This window comes from Nothobranchius furzeri, chromosome 6 (assembly GCF_043380555.1).
Source record: "Nothobranchius furzeri strain GRZ-AD chromosome 6, NfurGRZ-RIMD1, whole genome shotgun sequence".
In the NCBI taxonomy this organism is placed as follows: Eukaryota; Metazoa; Chordata; class Actinopteri; order Cyprinodontiformes; family Nothobranchiidae; genus Nothobranchius; species Nothobranchius furzeri.
The window spans coordinates 71,642,574-71,661,478 of record NC_091746.1 but is presented as its reverse complement, the minus strand read 5'-3'; the positions used below and the strand labels follow the sequence as shown (position 1 = coordinate 71,661,478).

Genomic DNA, 18,905 nt, shown 5'->3' with positions numbered 1-18,905 from the left:
AGTGAGAACCCTTCCATACAGAAAAGATTCCAACAGCGATGATAAAACACAACATAAACACACCAACAAAACCGTTTAGGACAGTTAGAAAAAGAGCAGCACACCCAAAAGACAAGATATCACCAGCGCTAAAATGTGGAGTCCTTTATAAAATCCCATGGAAACTGTGTAAGAAAACATACACAGGAGAACCCGGATGCCAAGTCAACACACGGAAAACCGGACATAGAAAGGAGTGTGAGAAGAAACGAGTCAAAGACACACAAGAGCAGCAAAACAGGAAGCAGAAAACACAATAAAGAAATGAGCTGTGCCAGACCGCTGTACAAAAGAACATCATATCATGGACTGGGAGAACACACGGGTCATAAACACAGAACAACAGAAATTCAAAAGATGGATCAAAGAAGCAACAGAGGTAAGGAGATATGGACCCAGGACCATGAACAGGGACGAAGGAGTTTACATGCTGGACCACTCATGGGACATGGTGATCAGCGGCGAGGGCGTGGGCATCGTCCTCTGCTGCCCGCTGATAAAAGGAAGTGACGCCATCAACAACCACAACCTCTTCCAAGATCTTGGAGATGAACGGAAGTTTAGAGATGGGTCTGAAGCTGCTATGGAGAGAGGGGTCGAGACTCGGTTTTTTAAGAAGCGGGTGGATTACAGCATTCTTAAAGTGAGCAGGGACCTGACCAGAGACCAGAGAAGCATTAATTATAGAGAGCACGCTGGGACCGATGGACTGAAAAGCACTTTTAAACAGTTTTACTCACGTTTATGTGTTTAGCAGATGCTTTCGTCTTACAGGTAGAACCCTAGAAGGCTCTTTATCAAATACAGGCCTTGTACCATATTACAGTATTTGATTAATCTCCCTTTAAAATTTGAAATGCTTTATTGGTTTAATTTTAGCCCGTTTGGCTTTTTGTATTTTTCATTATTTATGACTGAATCAAATTTAAACAGAGCTGAGTTGTTAGCATTAATATCATCAAACGAAGACACACGTCTGATAGATCGGGGAAACAACAACAGGAGAAAAGGTCAAAACGCTTCTTTATTAGAAGTTCATCATTTATTTTGTCCTTCTGTATTTCAGTGTTCCTGTTTCTCACCTTTAATCTGAAGACGGTCATGGATTCAGACCAAAGAGACAAACAGCTTTAATAGAGAGGCCGTTGGGCTGTTTGTCCACTAGGGGGCAGCAGGAGACTCAGGTACTCAGAACAGGTTAAGTCTGTTTATATCCGGGGACCGGGTCAACCCTCCTTTATTATTGAAACTCTGCATTTAAATTTTTTTTTCATGACTTCATTTTTGGACCACGTTTTGTCCTACAGCTGCAGCAGGGATGCTGAGAGACCCGGTTTAATGTCTGAAAAGGTTTGAGGTAGATGACAGCATGAAGGAAGGGTTTTGTCTCTATTTCTGTCAATCTTTTAGAGCCTATTTTAAATGATAAATGGCCTGTGTTTGATAGAGCACCTTTTAGAGTCCTGGAACCCCCTAAGGCGCTTTACAACATAATCAGTTACAAGGACGTAATTTTCACTTTAGAAGTGGGGGGGACACGGGGGGGGGGGTATCTTTACAGTATGCTCTAATGGGAAACAGGCTTCAACACAAACCGTTGTTTTCCGCGTGGTCCTAGAGCTCAACCAGTGTCAATTTAATATAGCGTAATATTGTTTTTGGATGGTAAAAAGTGCAGGGGTCAAAACTTGACTTTGGAAAAAGTGGGGGGGACATATCCCCCCTGTCCCACCCCAAAATTACGTCCATGATCAGTTATTCACCCATTCACAGCACACTGGTGGGGTTGGGCTACGATGTAGCTACAGCTGCCCCAGGGCGCTCTGACAGAGGCGAGGCTGCCGTACACAGGTGCCACCCGTCCCTCCGACCACCACCAGCAGGCAAGGGGGCTAAAGTGTCTTGCCCAAGGACACTGTTGTGCAGTGACAGACTGAGTGGGGCTCAAACCTGCAACCTTCCAATAAAATGTTTTTATTTTGCATAATTTGGTTCTGTTTGAACATTTTTGTTGTGATTTCTCTGAAACCGGGTGCTAACCTGATGGTTCTGGATACATTGTTTGATAAGAACCTTTGGTTTCCTGCAGAGTTTGTCATGCCTGTAATATCTGAAGGAAGATGGTGTAATAAATGTTTTAATAACACTTTTCAAAATGAATAACCACTGAAACAAAACTCTACGAGTTCATGATAAATGACCCGCACGTGTGTAGTGCCTTCCAGAGTCAGAGAACTTTACACTGCAGAGCATCATTCACCCATTCACACGCTGGTGATGAGCTACAGTGCAGTCGCAGCTGACCTGGGAAGCACTGGCGGAGGCGGGGCTACCGAGGTGGAGGCGTGGCTGCGGAGGCGGGGCTACCGAGGCGGAGGCGGGGCTGCGGAGGCGGGGCTACCGAGGTGGAGGCGGGGCTGCGGAGGCGGGGCTACTGAGGCGGAGGCGAGGCTGCCGAGGCGGAGGCGGGGCTGCGGAGGCGGGGCTACCGAGGTGGAGGCGTGGCTGCGGAGGTGGGGCTACTGAGGCGGAGGCGTGGCTACCGAGCACAGGAGCTACAGGTCTTTCTGACCACCACTAGCAGGCGAGGTGGGTTCAGTGTCTTGCCCATGGACACAACAACTATTTGTAGATTTGTGAGAAATGATTTGATGAAAGAGTTAAATAATAAAACAACAAGCGTGCGTAACGTAAAGTGTCCCATAAACACCTTTATCCTGACACGTCTGAGATTTCTTGGCTCAACGTGTCTGAACTTAATGAGACTGACATTCTTTGCTGGCTGTGTTGTAATGACTGCATCCCTCCTCTGCCAAAAATACCAACATGGTCATTGGTCCGTTTGTTTCTGTTCTCTTACAGGATTTAGATTTCTGAGAGCTTCACGGTCTTTCAGCAGAAAAGCCCAAATGTTCATTTTCACATCCAGTTAGTAGTTCGGAAACGTCCGACTCATGAACAATTACTCATTCCAGCTGACTGACGAGTCTGTTTATACTCTAAAGCATCCAGAAGGATTAGATTTGGTTCCTAGGTCTTTACCCAGCTGCCTCGGCGCTGACAGACACGCAGACGGCCCGAGAGGCTCGGGTTTCACCAGAGACTCGCTCTGCTCTGTTTGTGTTTCTGGTCACTATGAAGTGTGACTCGTATCTAATCAGCTCTGACACCAGAAGCTGTGTCTATGATGGCTGAGAAAAGCAACCAGGATGTTGGAATCCTTTAGGTTTGGAGCCAGTTATGTTTGTTTGTGTTTTATTATGATGTTTGAAACGGATCAGAGCTGAGAAGAGATCAGGAACTAATGAAAGCACAAAGTTCAGGGAGAAACCAGCTCAGTGGCCTAGTGGTGGACCGTCTACCCTGAGACTGGGAGATCAGGGTTTAAATCCCGGTGGGGTCACACCCATCTGGTCATTTACCAACGGGACCCAGTGCCTCCCTGTTTGACACTCAGCTTTAAGGGGTTGGATTGGGGGGGTCAACACCCCAAATATTTCCTGAGTGCAGCCGTGCCCGCAGCTCACCGCTCCCCATGGGGATGGGTCAGAGGTGGAGGAAAAAGCTTCAGTGTGTGTGATGACTAACGGGACTAACTTCAGTCTTTAGCTAGGTGATATCTTTCTCTGTATGAGTGGTGCTACTGCAGGCGCCAGCGCCACCTGGTGGTGCAGCAAGTGTCTGAGTTATCTGAAATAACGTTTTCAGATAGATGCAGAAAAAGTAGTAGCTAAAAACATCTGGAGTAAAGCAGATGGGTGTTAAAACACACACACACACACACACACACACACACACACACACACACACACACACACACACACACACACACACACACACACACACACACACACACACACACACACACACACACACACACACACACACATACACACACACCCACACACACACACATTCCTTTAGCTCCTTGGCCCTGAGTGATGATGAAAGAGCAGATAGGGAGGCGTTTCATCACACAGGGAAATCGATGCTGAAGTGACAATGCACACTTATATGGACACACACACACACACACACACACACACACACACACACACACACACACACGCTGAGTTGTAAAAATAGTGTGAAGGTCTGGTCAGCTGCAGGTTTCAGCAGAGATCACCTTTCAGGGGAAAGGTGAGCGCCCCCCCCCCCGACCACACAAATTCAGTCACATTAAACTCAGAGCAGAAAACATTGGGTTGGGGGGTGGGGGGTATGGGGGATCATTCAGGGGATGGGGGATTTGCTGAGAGGAACCCTGACAGAAGACTCAGAATGTTTATCCAGCCAGCGTGTCCCGCTAGCTTTGGTTGCAGCCTCAGATTATAAATAGCCGTTAACAGGTGTTGTTGGCATCATCCAGATTACAGCCGAAGCCTCCCTCATAAATTAGAACTAAACAAGAAGAAAACGAGACAGAAAAAAGCAAATATTCCTCAAGATGCCTTTAGCATCGTTCTGACGTCATGACAACCCACAGGCGTTAATCGTGACACAAGTGAGAACGCGTCACGTTTTATTAGAGATGTAAAACCTAAAATACAACGCAGAGGATGTTCAGGTTTAGCCTCTTATTGAGTCTCCTCTGTGAGCTGCTGTTGAAATATTCGTGTGTCACCTTGTTATCGGAGTCATGGGACAGACAGAGAGAGAGAGTTAATTGAGCCTTAATGGCCAGCTCATCTAATCAGCGCCCCCTGGAGGAGCTGATGGTAAAACTCAGCTTCACTGAATAAAGATGCAAAGATGTTCAAAACCTTTAAAACTTTTGTTTTTTTAAACCTCGGATTTAAGTTTTATTTACAGTGTTGAACGGGAACTCAGATCTGTGCTCGGATTGGCCGTTTGCCAGGAGTGACACATCTTCTGGAGGCGGAGCTACAACTTGGCTCCTTTCCCTCCTAAAATTGGTTTTTGGGGTTGGGAACGGCTCGCAGCAGCTGAGGTTTAATGACTAATTAGTTGACGGCTGTCCTGCTTGTTTCTGCACCTGCTGAATGAAGATTCACGTGACCAAAGTGTTTTTATGTAATCCACATCCTCTCCCTGCCATTGCCTCACCCCCTCGCTAAATTTGGAGCCGCGGCTCTGGATGTGTTATGATGTAAAAATAGTGGAGGAGGGAAGCCGGCTGAGTGAGGGCAGTTAATCAGAACAGCCGGAGAGGAACCGGGTCAAACCGAAAACAGCAGAATAAGAGCTGAAGCACAGACGTCCACGAGCCGCTTCAGACACACGATTCAAAAAGAGACTAAAGCCCGCAGGTGAGTCGGCTTCCTCCGTCCAACTCCTAGTTTCTGTTCTGTATTCATTTATTCATAAAACAGAGAAAACGGGCTGTTATGGAAAGACACAAACACAACATGTTTGTGCTAAGCTACGTGAAAGTGGCTAACGCTGTAAAGTCAGGGTCATGTGACACGACTTCCTGCAACAACAAGAAGAAATTCAGATAATTTAAGTTTTAAAGCAAATCATTTTAAGCTAATGGGTGTTTGAGTTCACCTTTAAAACCCTCACCCTCACCCTCACCCTCACCCTGCTGTAACTGGTTCTGAGCGGAGATCCCCAAAACCCAAAACTTCAGAGCTGACCTGGACTCGTCAGTGGATCAGAAACAGTTTTACTGGTGAGCTGATTTATATTCCTAAACATTAGATCAGACGACTGAACCATGAGAGCAGAAGATGATGAGGTCATTGTTTAGTCATCAGAGCATCTCTAAAAGCAGCCTGCTGGTCTGAAGTCTGAAGCCAACTTCTTAATAAGACACCCACTGACATTTGCACAACATTTTGAGTTGTTGGTTATTGTAATATTCTCAGGTTACTTATCTTTCAAGCTTACATTTATTCTTCAGGCTGTTGACTTTAAAGAGTTGCTGTGTGAATATTTAAAATAAAAAATTAGTAACTAAGGAATAACTGTGGAGTTGCTTTTTCCAATGTGTGGTGGGTGGGTGGACTTGGGTTCGGGTGAGAGGCATGCAGGCACGGGGGGGGTGGGGGGGGGGCACGCATGGGCAGTCTCGCCTTGGACACCAAATTACCTAGAGCCGGCCCTGCTTCTTATTATATGTCAGACTCGTTCATTTACCCCGTCAGAGTTAATCCTCCAGAATGAAGAGTTCTGATTTCAAACTAGCAACCCGCCATCTGTCACACAATTAAGGAGCTGTGATGGAAACATTGAACTAAACCCGTAAAGGAGACTAGTTGCACATTTATCCTTGTTGAGTCCTTTAATTATGAGTAAAATAGTCGTGATGGATTCAAAAGTCAGACTTTTTTTAAACAACCCTCATGGATTAAACACACGTAGCTTATCTGGAGTTTTACATGGACAAGGTGTTTAAACGGAACATAAACCTGTTTCACACACATTCCCGTGTGGATTCGGAACATTTTCACGGTGATAAAAGAGTGAAACCTATGGGGACATGTTGGGATAACCACATGTGAAACATCCTCATCCACACATTCTCACTCCCAGTGCATTAAAAACAAACGCTTGGTCAGCCACCCTCCGCGTCAGACCCCTGACGCCAAAAGTGCCCTTTTTCGTTACTTATGTGCGAAAAGGGTTTTTTCCCTTTTCTGACTGCAGAACCCAATGCAGCGTAAAACTGACGCGATGGGATGTCCGCGGCCAGGGCACCAAACAAGCTCATTGTACCTCACCCTAACCTTATCCTCTTATTTAACCTTTCCCTCACCCCTATCCTAATATATGTATATATGCCGATGATCCTAACCTTAACCATCTTGCTAGCGAACACGTTAGTGATGTGTCGGTCGCGAACGAACCGGCTCTAAGAGCCGGCTCTTTGAAATGAATGACAGGTGCCGGCTCGTCATTGGGAGCCCTCCCCTCCCCTCCCCTTTTGCTTTGGTGAAAGCCACAGGCGATTGGTCAACATGTGTAACTGCGTGTCCAGATTGTCCACACACAGCAGTAGGGGTGGGGAAGAGGGAGGATCAGACTCAGACACACAGCAGAGCACATGCGGTTGGAGGGAGACGAGAGGGAATGAGGAGGAGGAAAAAGGCGAGAGAGCGAGAGAGAGAGAGGAGAGTGTGTCGAAGACGGTGAGAAAATGAGCGCCAGCAGTCGGAAAGTGGAGATTTCTGAAAGTGTTCAGTTATTAAATCCATAGAAATGATAAATATTTGATAAATAGCATTTTTTTACATTAGTAAATCATTTTACACATAGTTTTGCATTATTTTGGTTATAAATTTACTTTACGCAACAGAAAATCTAAGGAGCCACTTGGAAGCCTAAAGAGCCGGCTCTTTTTGGTGAGCTGAGCCAAAAGAACGGAATTCCCATCACTAATGTGTCGGTCGCTCTAAAAGCCGGCTCTGTGAAGTGAACGGAGGCAGCCGCCTCGTTATTGGTCGGGTTTGGACCAAGCCAACGCGAGGGGGAGGTTTCAACTACCACGGTGGAGGTTAAAAGTAGAGGGTATTTGCAACCTCCCCCTTGCCAGATGATATGTTCTAACGTTCCCCTTGGGCGGCAAATACGAAAACTCACAGTCAGAATGGAATGGATGGGAAACAGATGCTTGATCACAGTGAGAGTAACGTTTTAGGTAGCAAGAGGGCTAAGGTTAGGGTGAGGGGAAGGTTATAAATAGTGAAACATTAAGGTTTAGGTGTGGTTAAATGAGCTGGTTCGGTGCCGCATCAGCGGACATCCCATCGCGTCAGTTTTACGCTGCATTGGGTTCTGCAGTCAGAAAAGGGAAAAAACCCTTTTTGCACATACTGTAAGTAATGAAAAAGGGCAGTTTTGGCGTCAAGGGTCTGACGCGGAGGGTGGCTGGCCAAGCGTTTTTGACGCGCTGGGAGTGAGAATGTGTTGCCTCATCACACGCTCGGCGCTCCTCTGACCAGGGCCTGCTCGCTGTCCCTCGTTCTAGGTGTCGTACTCGTGGGGACCGGGCTTTCTCAGCCCTAGCTCCGTAACTCTGGAACCAGTTGCCACCCTCAGTTAGGCTGTCCCCATCTCTGCCGGTCTTTAAGAGTCGCCTAAAAACCCAACCTCCTCCGCTTGGCGTTCCCTGAACGTGTTTGAATTCGGCCCTCCTTTTTATGTTTGTATTTCCCTGTTTTACTGGTCTCTTTATCCCTGGTTTCATCCGTTTGTTTTCTGCTTTAATGTTTACCTTTTCTGCACTATTTGAATTGCTTTTATTATCTATTTATTCATTGTGTTTAAGATTTCTTATGTACCGCGTTCAGCGCCTTGGGCCTCCTGACAGGGTCGCGGAAGGCCACCAGGTGTGGAAACCTGTGGGATCATATGTTATCCATATTTAAGAGTGTCCCTAGTGAGAAACACACAAGGCTGGATTATTACTGATCACTTTAACTCTTTATAACCTAACTTTGCATCAGATTGCCCTCAGGAATCGGTTTAAGGCACGTCTAGTCACATCGTCCTGTCAGATGTTAGTTGTAACAAATGTTTGTGTACATTTAGTTAAAGATCCAGAATCATTCCACAGATTCATGTCTCTTCTAGGAAACTCCATGTTGTCCAAAAAGGAAGAGAAGCGATCGTTTGGTAATGGAGCTCTGAGAGACCAGTGGGAGAAACGAGCCCAGAACCAGGCAGACCAGTACAAACAGGAAGTCCAGTGGAAGGAGAAGAGCTCCCTGAAAGTGTGAGAATCCAAACAATCCGTCCATCAAACCTCAAGTCTGACTTGTATCCTGTTAAAAAAACTCAAGTCTGATTTGTATCCTGCAAAATCCCTCAAGTCTGACTTGTATCCTGTAAAAAACCTCAAGTCTGACTTGAATCCTGTAAAAAACCTCAAGTCTGACTTGTATCCTGTTAAAAAAACTCAAGTCTGATTTGTATCCTGCAAAAACCCTCAAGTCTGACTTGTATCCTGTAAAAACCCTCAAGTCTGACTTGTATCATGTAAAAAACCTCAAGTCTGACTTGTATCCTGTTAAAAAAACCTCAAGCCTGACTTGAATCCTGTAAAAAACCAAGTCTGACTTATATCCTGTAAAAACCCTCAAGTCTGACTTGAATCCTGTAAAAAACTCAAGTCTGAATTGAATCCTGTAAAAAAAACCTCAAGTCTGACTTGTATCCTGTAAAAACCCTCAAGTCTGACTTGAATCATGTAAAAAACTCAAGTCTGACTTGTATCCTGTAAAAAACCTCAAGTCTGACTTGAATCCTGTAAAAAACTCAAGTCTGACTTGAATCCTGTAAAAAAACTCAAGTCTGACTTGTATCCTGTAAAAAACCTCAAGTCTGACTTGTATCCTGTAAAAAACCTCAAGTCTGACTTGAATCCTGTAAAAAACCTCAAGTCTGACTTGTATCCTGTTAAAAAAAACTCAAGCCTGACTTGTATCCTGTAAAAAAAATCAAGCCTGACTTGTTTCCTGTAAGAAACCTCAAGTCTGACTTGAATCCTGTAAAAAACCTCAAGTCTGACTTGAATCCTGTAAAAAACCAAGTCTGACTTATATCCTGTAAAAACCCTCAAGTTTGACTTGAATCCTGTAAAAAACTCAAGTCTGACTTGAATCCTGTAAAAAAAACCTCAAGTCTGACTTGTATCCTGTAAAAACCCTCAAGTCTGACTTGAATCGTGTAAAAAACTCAAGTCTGACTTGTATCCTGTAAAAAACCTCAAGTCTGACTTGAATCCTGTAAAAAACTCAAGTCTGACTTGAATCCTGTAAAAAAAAACTCAAGTCTGACTTGTATCCTGTAAAAAACCTCAAGTCTGACTTGAATCCTGTAAAAAACTCAAGTCTGACTTGAATCCTGTAAAAAACTCAAGTCTGACTGGAATCCTGTAAAAAACTCAAGTCTGACTTGTATCCTGTAAAAAAACCTCAAGTCTGACTTGAATCCTGTAAAAAACTCAAGTCTGACTTGAATCCTGTAAAAAAAAAACTCAAGTCTGACTTGTATCCTGTAAAAAAACTCAAGTCTGACTTGAATCCTGTAAAAAACCAAGTCTGACTTATATCCTGTAAAAACCCTCAAGTCTGACTTGAATCCTGTAAAAAACTCAAGTCTGACCTGAATCCTGTAAAAAAACCTCAAGTCTGACTTGTATCCTGTAAAAACCCTCAAGTCTGACTTGAATCGTGTAAAAAAACTCAAGTCTGACTTGCATCCTGTAAAAAACCTCAAGTCTGACTTGAATCCTGTAAAAAACTCAAGTCTGACTTGAATCCTGTAACAAAAAACCTCAAGTCTGACTTGTATCCTGTAAAAAATCTCAAGTCTGACTTGTATCCTGTAAAAAACCTCAAGTCTGACTTGAATCCTGTAAAAAACTCAAGTCTGACTTGAATCCTGTAAAAAAAACCTCAAGTCTGACTTGTATCATGTAAAAAAACTCAAGTCTGACTTGTATCCTGTAAAAAACCTCAAGTCTGACTTGAATCCTGTAAAAAACTCAAGTCTGACTTGAATCCTGTAAAAAAAACCTCAAGTCTGACTTGTATCCTGTAAAAAACCTCAAGTCTGACTTGAATCCTGTAAAAAACTCAAGTCTGACTTGAATCCTGTAAAAAAACCTCAAGTCTGACTTGAATCCTGTAAAAAAAACCTCAAGTCTGACTTGTATCCTGTAAAAAAACCTCAAGTCTGACTTGAATCCTGTAAAAAACTCAAGTCTGACTTGAATCCTGTAAAAAACTCAAGTCTGACTTGAATCCTGTAAAAAACTCAAGTCTGACTTGTATCCTGTAAAAAACCTCAAGTCTGACTTGAATCCTGTAAAAAACTCAAGTCTGACTTGAATCCTGTAAAAAAAACTCAAGTCTGACTTGTATCCTGTAAAAAAACTCAAGTCTGACTTGTATCCTGTAAAAAACCTCAAGTCTGACTTGAATCCTGTAAAAAAACTCAAGTCTGACTTGAATCCTGTAAAAAAAAACTCAAGTCTGACTTGTATCCTGTAAAAAACCTCAAGTCTGACTTGAATCCTGTAAAAAACTCAAGTCTGACTTGAATCCTGTAAAAAAACCTCAAGTCTGACTTGTATCCTGTAAAAAACAAACAAAAGCTCAAACCAATCATGAAGCAACAATAAACCCAAACAGAACGACACAGTTGATGCTTGTTGTTGTGTTTCTCTGTTTGGATCCAGACTTTTCTCCAAGTGGAACTACCACTGGTCGCTGGTCAACGGAGACCAGAATAAAAATGAAGTCTCCGAATTCTCAAGAGTCACAAGCAGAACAGACCAAGAAGACCAAAAGCCTAAAATCCGATTTAAAATCGTTCCTCCACCTCCTCAAACTAAACCCGAGCCTCCTCCTCCAGCCCCTACTCCTCCCAGGAGGTCGGCTGCTCCCAAAACCCACAGACCCAAGCGTAAGGTGGAGGTGGATGTGTTTGGGTTGTGCTGGAGGGAGTCCTGGATGAGCCTGAAACCTCCAAAGTACCTGTACCTAAAGGCCAAAGAGTCTGAAACCAGAAGCCAGTGGCTGACCGGCATCCAGCTGACCAACAGCAGGAAGTACAAAACTCCTCCGAGAGGATCCGACACCGAATCCGTCAGTCCCTGTTGTAAATGGAGTCAGTCCTGGACACAGGTGAGATTTTAGGAACCCAAACCCGTCTGGCTCCAGTCTGAGGCTGGACCAGGTCCTGACCTATCTCACACCGACATTCCCTTGTAGGGTTAGAGATCAGTCGTGTTGTTGTTTTTATTTTTATTTCTCCCAGGTGAAAAGTCCAGCTCAGCTGATCTCTTCCGAGGAAAATCTGTTTGAGTGGGAGATCCTGTTTGATAGGAACTTGGTCAGTAAAGTGGAAATCGGAAAGTATTCTCTTCCTGCTTGGGCTGGAACTTGGAAGATCATGAACTTTCCCTTCAGACAGCAGAAGAAGAGCTGGGACTGTGGTTGGTGGAACTACCAAGATAATCCCAGAGACAAGCTGGAAAAATTCTGCCAGATCCAACAACAAGCGGAGCAGGTGAGGATCGATTCTTTCCTGTTTCATGCCGTCGGATCTTGGTGATAAAACGTTTTCTAAACGTCTGTCAGGAGGAACCTTCAGGCTGGGAGGAGTCATGGAAGCTTGCTGAAAACGACTCAGACGGCAACGACTCGTCCTGCATCTATGTGAAATTCCCGATGAGGATAAATGACGTGTTTGTTCCTGGATGGAGTCAATCCTGCCTAATCTCTGCCGCTCCTCCTGAGGAGAACGAGGACCGCCGGAGGAGTTGGAGCTCCTGCTGGGGATACAGGCAGCAGATCAGGTGGGTTCAAAGTCCAACCTCCAGTTTCTTCCAATAATGAAGCTTTTCAAATTTCTAACGAATAAAAGAGAGTCAGGTGTGTTTAGTAGAGCAAAGCAGTTCCACACCTTTATGCCCAAATCATCTGCCTCTGATCTTAAAAGGGCCGCTAATCTGAAATCTGAAAGATCAGGAAGTGCTGCTTTAAAAACATCGATTTAAACATCCATCCATTATCGTCCGCTTATCCGGGTCGGGTCGTGGGCGCAGCAGCCTAAGCAGGGCCAGACTTTCCTCTCCCCAGCCACTTAGGCCAGCTCCTCCGGGGGAATCCCAAGGCGTTCCCTGGCCAGGTGAGAGACATAGTCCCTCCAGCGTGTCCTGGGTCTACCTTTAGGTCTCCTCCCGGTTGGACGTGCCTGAAAAACCTCACCAGGGAGGCGTCCAGGAGGCATCCTGACCAGATGCCTGAGCCACCTCAACTGGCTCCTCTCGATGTGGAGGAGCAGTGGGTCTACTCTGAGCCCCTCCCAGATGACCGAGCTTCTCACCCTATCTCTAAAGCCTGATTCATGCTTCTCCGTCAGCTCCGCAAGGGACAGACACGCACGGATTGATGGAAGCGTTCTGTTCTCATACTTCTCCGTCTCCTGGGGAGTGTTGCAAAGCAATTGCCCGCCAGGACTGCAGAGGGCGTAGCGCTGTTCTGTGGTATCCTGTCATGTATCGGTCCAAGATCATGTGTTTATATTGTGTTTTTTGTATATAAGAGACTTTTTAACACAGACAAATTTGTCTCTCATCCTCCTCCACCTCTTCAAGCGCTCGCCACCTCTAAACCCACGTTTCCTGTCATTTCCATCCACAAATAAAACGCTTGCTGCGCATCTTTTCACTCCTCCAGTCACGGAGAATTAAACATTCATATTTTAGAGTTTTTTCGCGAGGTATTCTTCAAGCTGCTCCGTGTCTGCCGCTAGTTATCCTCGGCTCTCTTTATGTTTTTGAGGGCGCAATGGCGGCGCTGTAGACGACAGCGGCGTCCTGACCAATCACAAGCTTGCGTTGTCCGTCTCGACTGACGGATGTTTAGAAAAGAGAGCTCGACTCCGTCCGTCCTTGCGGAGCTCTCCGGCAAGCCCGCAAGGACGTTGCGTGTCTCCGCTCTGACGCAGACGGAGAAGCATGAATCAGGCTTAAGGGAGAGCCCAGCCACTCTTCAGAGAAAACTCATTTCAGCCACTTGTATCCGCAATCTCGTTCTTTTGGTCACTACCCAAAAGCTCACGACCATAGTAGCGTTGGAGAAGACCTGGAGGTCACCAAAACACCGGAATGCTGCCCGGAATGCTGTGTGCTTTCCCAAACCAAAACCAGGGCTCTGCTTGCCATCTCTAGCCTTGCCATCAGGAGGGATCATAACTAGCTCTGTCCTCCAGACTTCTGGAATGTTCTAACTTTAATAAAGGCTCTTAGTTGTCTCATACAATCATTTTACCACTGGTTAATTACAATTACATTACTGTTCCGTCTAAAGTTACGATTACCTGACCGTAACGAATGGACCACCATCACCTTTTATTGCCGTACACCAAACGAATCTACGTGGTGATTTAATAATGATTTTATCATCAGTTATGTCACAAATAATCATTATTAGAATATTAACAAATGACTGTTACATCATATTTACTTCACATAGGAACTGAAATAAGCCTTTTTAAGGCCCAATCCCAACACTCGCCCTGCGGTCGTCGGCAGCGTGCACGTGGAGGATGTGCGCCGAGGCTTCCAGTGCGTGGTTCACAAGTGTGCCGAATGAAGACGGGGAGCGTTGCGTCACCGATCAGGCCAGGATGCTGGTCGCTGTGATCCTTCTTTCAAAAAGCTTTATAAACAACTTTCAAACAAACAACCAAACGGATATTTGAAACATGTTTACGTTCATCGCTGCTTCGTCTAAAAGTTTCAGAGCATCAACTAATCGTCCTGAAATTAACTCATTTCATTAGTAAATAAATATTTTCAGTAAAGGAACTTGAGCCTTTTCTCCCGCAGCGATGGATTGTGGGTAAAACTTCACCCAAGTCCGCATCGATGCAGACTTGGATGAAGTGCGGATCGAGGGTGCAAAAGGAGCGTGATCAACTTCCACATTTGAGAATCGGGACACGCCATTGTAACGTGATGACGGAGTCATTTCTCCCCTCTAACAGCTGTTTTCTGTTGACGCAGCGCCAGAGTGCATGAAACAGCCAAGGTCATGCATTCACTTCTAAACTGTTTACATTCCAGCGATGAAGACAGAAGAACGAAGAATGAACTCTTTTCTTTTATTAAGCCAAGAACTCTATTTTCAATAAAAGCTAATCAAAACAACTGTTAGTCAATAACAACCATGTGACCGATCTGTGAAATCACAATGTTATGATTAATGTTTTAATAAGTAAATGACTTATTCTAGCCACGCCGATACACTAAGATAAATAATCACATGACACATTGTTGTCACTGATCCAATCAGAACCTTCACTCTGAAGCGTGGCAGAGTCTCTGTGGTGTTCATTTAATCTGTCAGCTGTGATTCGTCCAGAATCGTAAACATCAAGATTAATAAACGAGAACGCCATTTTGAGTTCAGTATTCAGCCGGATCTCCAGATCCCCTGAAGTTCATCGCTAAGTGAAGTACGGACCGGCCATCTGTACTTTTTACTTTTAAGCTGAGAACTGCCAAGCTGGGAAATCAACAAAACAATGGTTCCTTCAGAATAAAAGCTGAACTCGCTGACACAAAGGGGCGTCCCTTTGACGCTGTGAAACACCTGTCGCTTTTACCTGGAGACTATCCAAAGACTGGTTTGTCGTGCTGAAGACGCTGTTTCATCGGCTCCAGTACCAGTGGAAGGTCGTGAACCTGGCAGCCTGATCTAAGACGGAGGTCTCACTGACGGTAATGTAGAGCGACACAGACGGCGTCTCATGTTGTTTTCTGACCACGGTTCAAACGTTGATCAGTTAGGAGCAAAACACCGTCTCCCACTCAGACTCGCTTCTCCAGAACGGAGGTTCTGAACTGACATCGCACTTGCACCGCTGGTCGACAAAACTAATAGAATCAACCACCGAATCCCATTTACAGGTGTGAGACGGACGGTGGCGTCAAGGTTTCTAACATGACAACAACTGATTTAACTCATTCACTGCCATTGACGACTAAAGTCGTCATTTGCATTTTTTACTGTTTGAACATCGGAACGAGCCCCCGCGCTGAGAGAACAAACATCTCAGCCCTGAAGTCGATCTTCATCTGCATACGTCACAGATCACATGATCAGGAAGCAACACATCCATGTGCTTGGAGATCGTTTTGGGACGTTCCTGTAAAAAAAGTGAGGCGCGAACCGGAAAAGCGTCTGCCGATCACAATTCGGCAACGGATTATGAAAGAACGGATAACGCTCAAAACACTCGGCTTCTTCCTGATGTAAGAGGTGAGTCTCTTTGTTTTGGTTGTTTGGACATCGACATCATGCTAGCGCGCAACGTTCTGTGACTCTTAAAAAAACAGTAAAAACGGTGAGAAACGCTGGCAGCGAATGAGTTAAGACAACAGAAATACACTCGTCCCCACTCCTACTAGCCGTTAGCTCATCAGTCCTGAACAATAGAAACTGTTATTTCTGAAGTGAGGCTGTTCAGGAAGCTGTCCATCAGGGGAGGGTTTTGGTTTCTAACACAGAAAATCCATTTTGGGGTTTTTTTACATTGTCCGTCAGGCCGTAGCGAGGATGCTCCAGAACCCACCCCCTCTGTGTAAACTGGGTACAACGTACTGGAACATCCCTGGAACAGATGTGGTCCTGAAGGCAGCAGAAGTAAACCTGAATCTGACGTCTGGTGTTTTACCTCATCAACTCTAAACCTAAACTCTGACTTTAACCCGCAGGTGGCGTCAAGCATCCATCGTGTCTCATCATCAGCACAGCGCCGCGCTGAGCTGGAAACGGAAAACCATGAACCTCCTCCTCATGTCAGAGCTGGAGAAGGAAATAAAGGATGAGTGGACGGAGGCTTGGAAATCTCCCAAAGGATGGGCTAGACCAGAGGAGGAGGAGCAGGAAGAGGAGGAGGAAGAGGAGGAGGAGGAGACGACAATGGATGAAACTGAGAAAGAGAGAGGTGAAGTGGACAATAAAGGCATAGACATTGAGAAGGGTAAAGTGGTGGAGGAGGAGGAGGAGGAGGAGGAGAAAGATGAAGATGTGGAGGAGGAAGAGGAAGAAGAGAAAGATGAAGAAGTGGAGGAGGAAGAGGAAGAAGAGAAAGATGAAGATGTGGAGGAGGAAGGGGAAGAAGAGAAAGATGTAGAAGTGGAGGAGGAGGAGGAGAAAGATGAAGTGGAGGAGGAAGAGAAAGATGAAGAAATGGAGGAGGAGGAGGAGAAAGATGAAGTGGAGGAGGAAGAGGAAGAAGAGAAAGATGAAGATGTGGAAGAGGAGGAAGAGAAGGGAGACGAAGTGGAGGAAGAGAAGGAGGAAGAAGTGAATGAGAAAAAGGAGGGGAAAGCTGTAAATCGACATGAAGAAGAAAAGGGGGAGAAAGGTGATGAAATATTCAAACACTTCCAAAAGAAGGCTGAGGAAGATGAGGAAGAATATGATGATGATGAGGAGGAGGAGGATGAAAGAGCTGAGGAGAAGGAGGAAAATGATGAAGACATAAACAAGACAGGTGAGAAACTAAACAATGAAAAAGTTGTGAATAAGAAAGAGGAGGAGGAGAAATGCAGGGAGGAAGAGGAGGATGAGGAGAAGAATGATGCACAAGTGAAGAGGAACAACAGTGTGGGTCAGGAGGAGGAAGATGCTTTGGAAGAGCCGGACAGAAACAGAGGAGATGAATATGAGGAAAACAAATCCGACAACAGAAAGAGAGAAGAAGAAAATGAGGAGGAAGAAGAGGAGAAATATCTAGAAGCAAAAGTAAATGACAGCATGAGCCTTGAATTCAAAAAGGAGGAGGAAGAGGAGGATGAAGAGGAGTTCTGGGACTTGGATGAAGATGAGAGGAGTGAAAGGAAGAGAAAAGAGGAGGATGAAGAGCTGCTGAATGAATCCGATGAAGAGGATAAAACGAGAGATCAGGAGGAAGATAACCAAGAAAAAGATGATGAAGAAGAGGAGGGTGAAGCAGAAAAGACAGATAAAGGACAGAAAAAATTAAACGATGATGAAGATCAAACAGAGGAAGAGGATAGAGAAATGAATAAAAACCTGGTGGAAGATGAAGAGGATGAGAAAGAAAATAAAGATCAAGAGAAGAATGAAAAGGATGAAGAAGATGAAGAGGTATATGATGAAGAATGGAAGGAAAATCAGGAGGAGAACCTTGGAGAACAAAAGAACGCAGATGAGAATGAAACCGAAGAGCAAGAAACCAGTCAAGATCACGAAGAAGATGTGGAGGCTGAAGATGAAGACGAGGAAGATCAAGGTGAAAATGAAGACCATGATGTCCACCACGAGGAGGCAGAGGAAGAAGGAAATGTCAGTGGAGAAAAAGAGGGTGAGGGTGAAGCAGAGGAAGATGGAGACACCGAGGAGAAAGAGGAGAAAACATCTGATAAGCAGGATGAAGAGGTTTGGAAAGGGGAGACTCCGTCTACAGAGAAAACCACCGAAGAAGAAAAAACAACAAAGAAGAAAAGACTCCGGCGTAAACCTGCTGCTCCTCTGCATTTGCAGTTCCACAAACTCAACACTTCCTTCTCCTCCTGGAAGAGGTCGTGGATGGTGGCGGTCGCCCACAAAGGAGGAGACGAAGGTGAGGAGCAGGAGGAGGAGGAAGGGGGGGACCTGGAACTCCGGGCCTGGAAGGATTCCTGGAGGATTTGTCGTTGGAAGAAGCCGAGTGATGAGGAGGTGATTTGTTTCTCCATGGAGCACCGGAGTCGGAAATCCATGGATCCGAAGGAGTTGGTGTTGGGGGAAGAGTGGGACCTGAGCTGGAGAATGACCTCAGCAAAATGGGAGGAGGAGGAGGAGGAGGAGGAGGAGGAGGAGGACAGCGGAAATTTTCTCTGACATAAGGACACTTTGAAAACTGCTGAGGAAGCCGGAGCTACCGGTGTACCTCTGAGGTCAGAGGTCAGATCAGCTGATTGACCTCAGTGTACCTTTAAGTCTAAACTGGTTTTCTATTGGTTGCTGAGTTTAGAGCAACTTTCTTCTTTTCACAGCATCAACATGAGATTTTATTATTTTATTTTCAAAATTCACTTCATCTTAAAATTGTATTTGAATTTTTACTTTTTAACCCTCCCACTGTCCTAATGGGTGTGACCCCACCAGGAAAGTTGACCATTGAGCAGGGTTGATGGTTTATCCGTTGAGATCCACGTGGCAGGGGTGAGGTGGTGCTCACTCCTCACCCCTGCCACGTGGACCCAAGCGATAAACCATCAGTCCTGCTCAATGGTCAACTTTCCTGGCGGGGTCACAACCATTAGGACAGTGGGAGGGTTAAAGGAACAATAAGTAAGAATTGTACAGTGAAATATTCCCAAAACAGTCATTCAGATCTATGGTGCTCCTGCCGTAAAACACCCAAGAGTG

At 45.2% G+C, this 18,905-nt stretch overlaps 1 protein-coding gene across 1 annotated transcript; it reads left to right on the top strand.

Moving 5' to 3' along the window:
• The first annotated feature begins 5,173 nt into the window (after positions 1–5,173).
• On the top strand, positions 5,174–18,607 carry LOC107375060 (golgin subfamily A member 6-like protein 25). Its single transcript, XM_015943403.3, has 6 exons — positions 5,174–5,309; positions 8,578–8,719; positions 11,189–11,636; positions 11,770–12,021; positions 12,093–12,310; positions 16,238–18,607. The coding sequence occupies exons 2-6, from the start codon at positions 8,586–8,588 to the stop codon at positions 18,372–18,374; spliced, it is 3,189 nt and encodes a 1,062-aa protein (XP_015798889.3). The 5' UTR covers positions 5,174–5,309; positions 8,578–8,585; the 3' UTR covers positions 18,375–18,607.
• The last annotated feature ends 298 nt before the right edge of the window (positions 18,608–18,905 follow it).

Excerpts from the sequence above, each read along its gene's own strand:
- LOC107375060 (XM_015943403.3), top strand. The coding sequence starts at position 8,586 with ATGTTGTCCAAAAAGGAAGAGAAGCGATCGTTTGGTAATGGAGCTCTG. Across the intron at positions 8,720-11,188 it reads GAGAAGAGCTCCCTGAAAGT|ACTTTTCTCCAAGTGGAACT; the intron begins GTGAGAATCCAA and ends GTTTGGATCCAG. Across the intron at positions 12,311-16,237 it reads GGATACAGGCAGCAGATCAG|GTGGCGTCAAGCATCCATCG; the intron begins GTGGGTTCAAAG and ends TTTAACCCGCAG.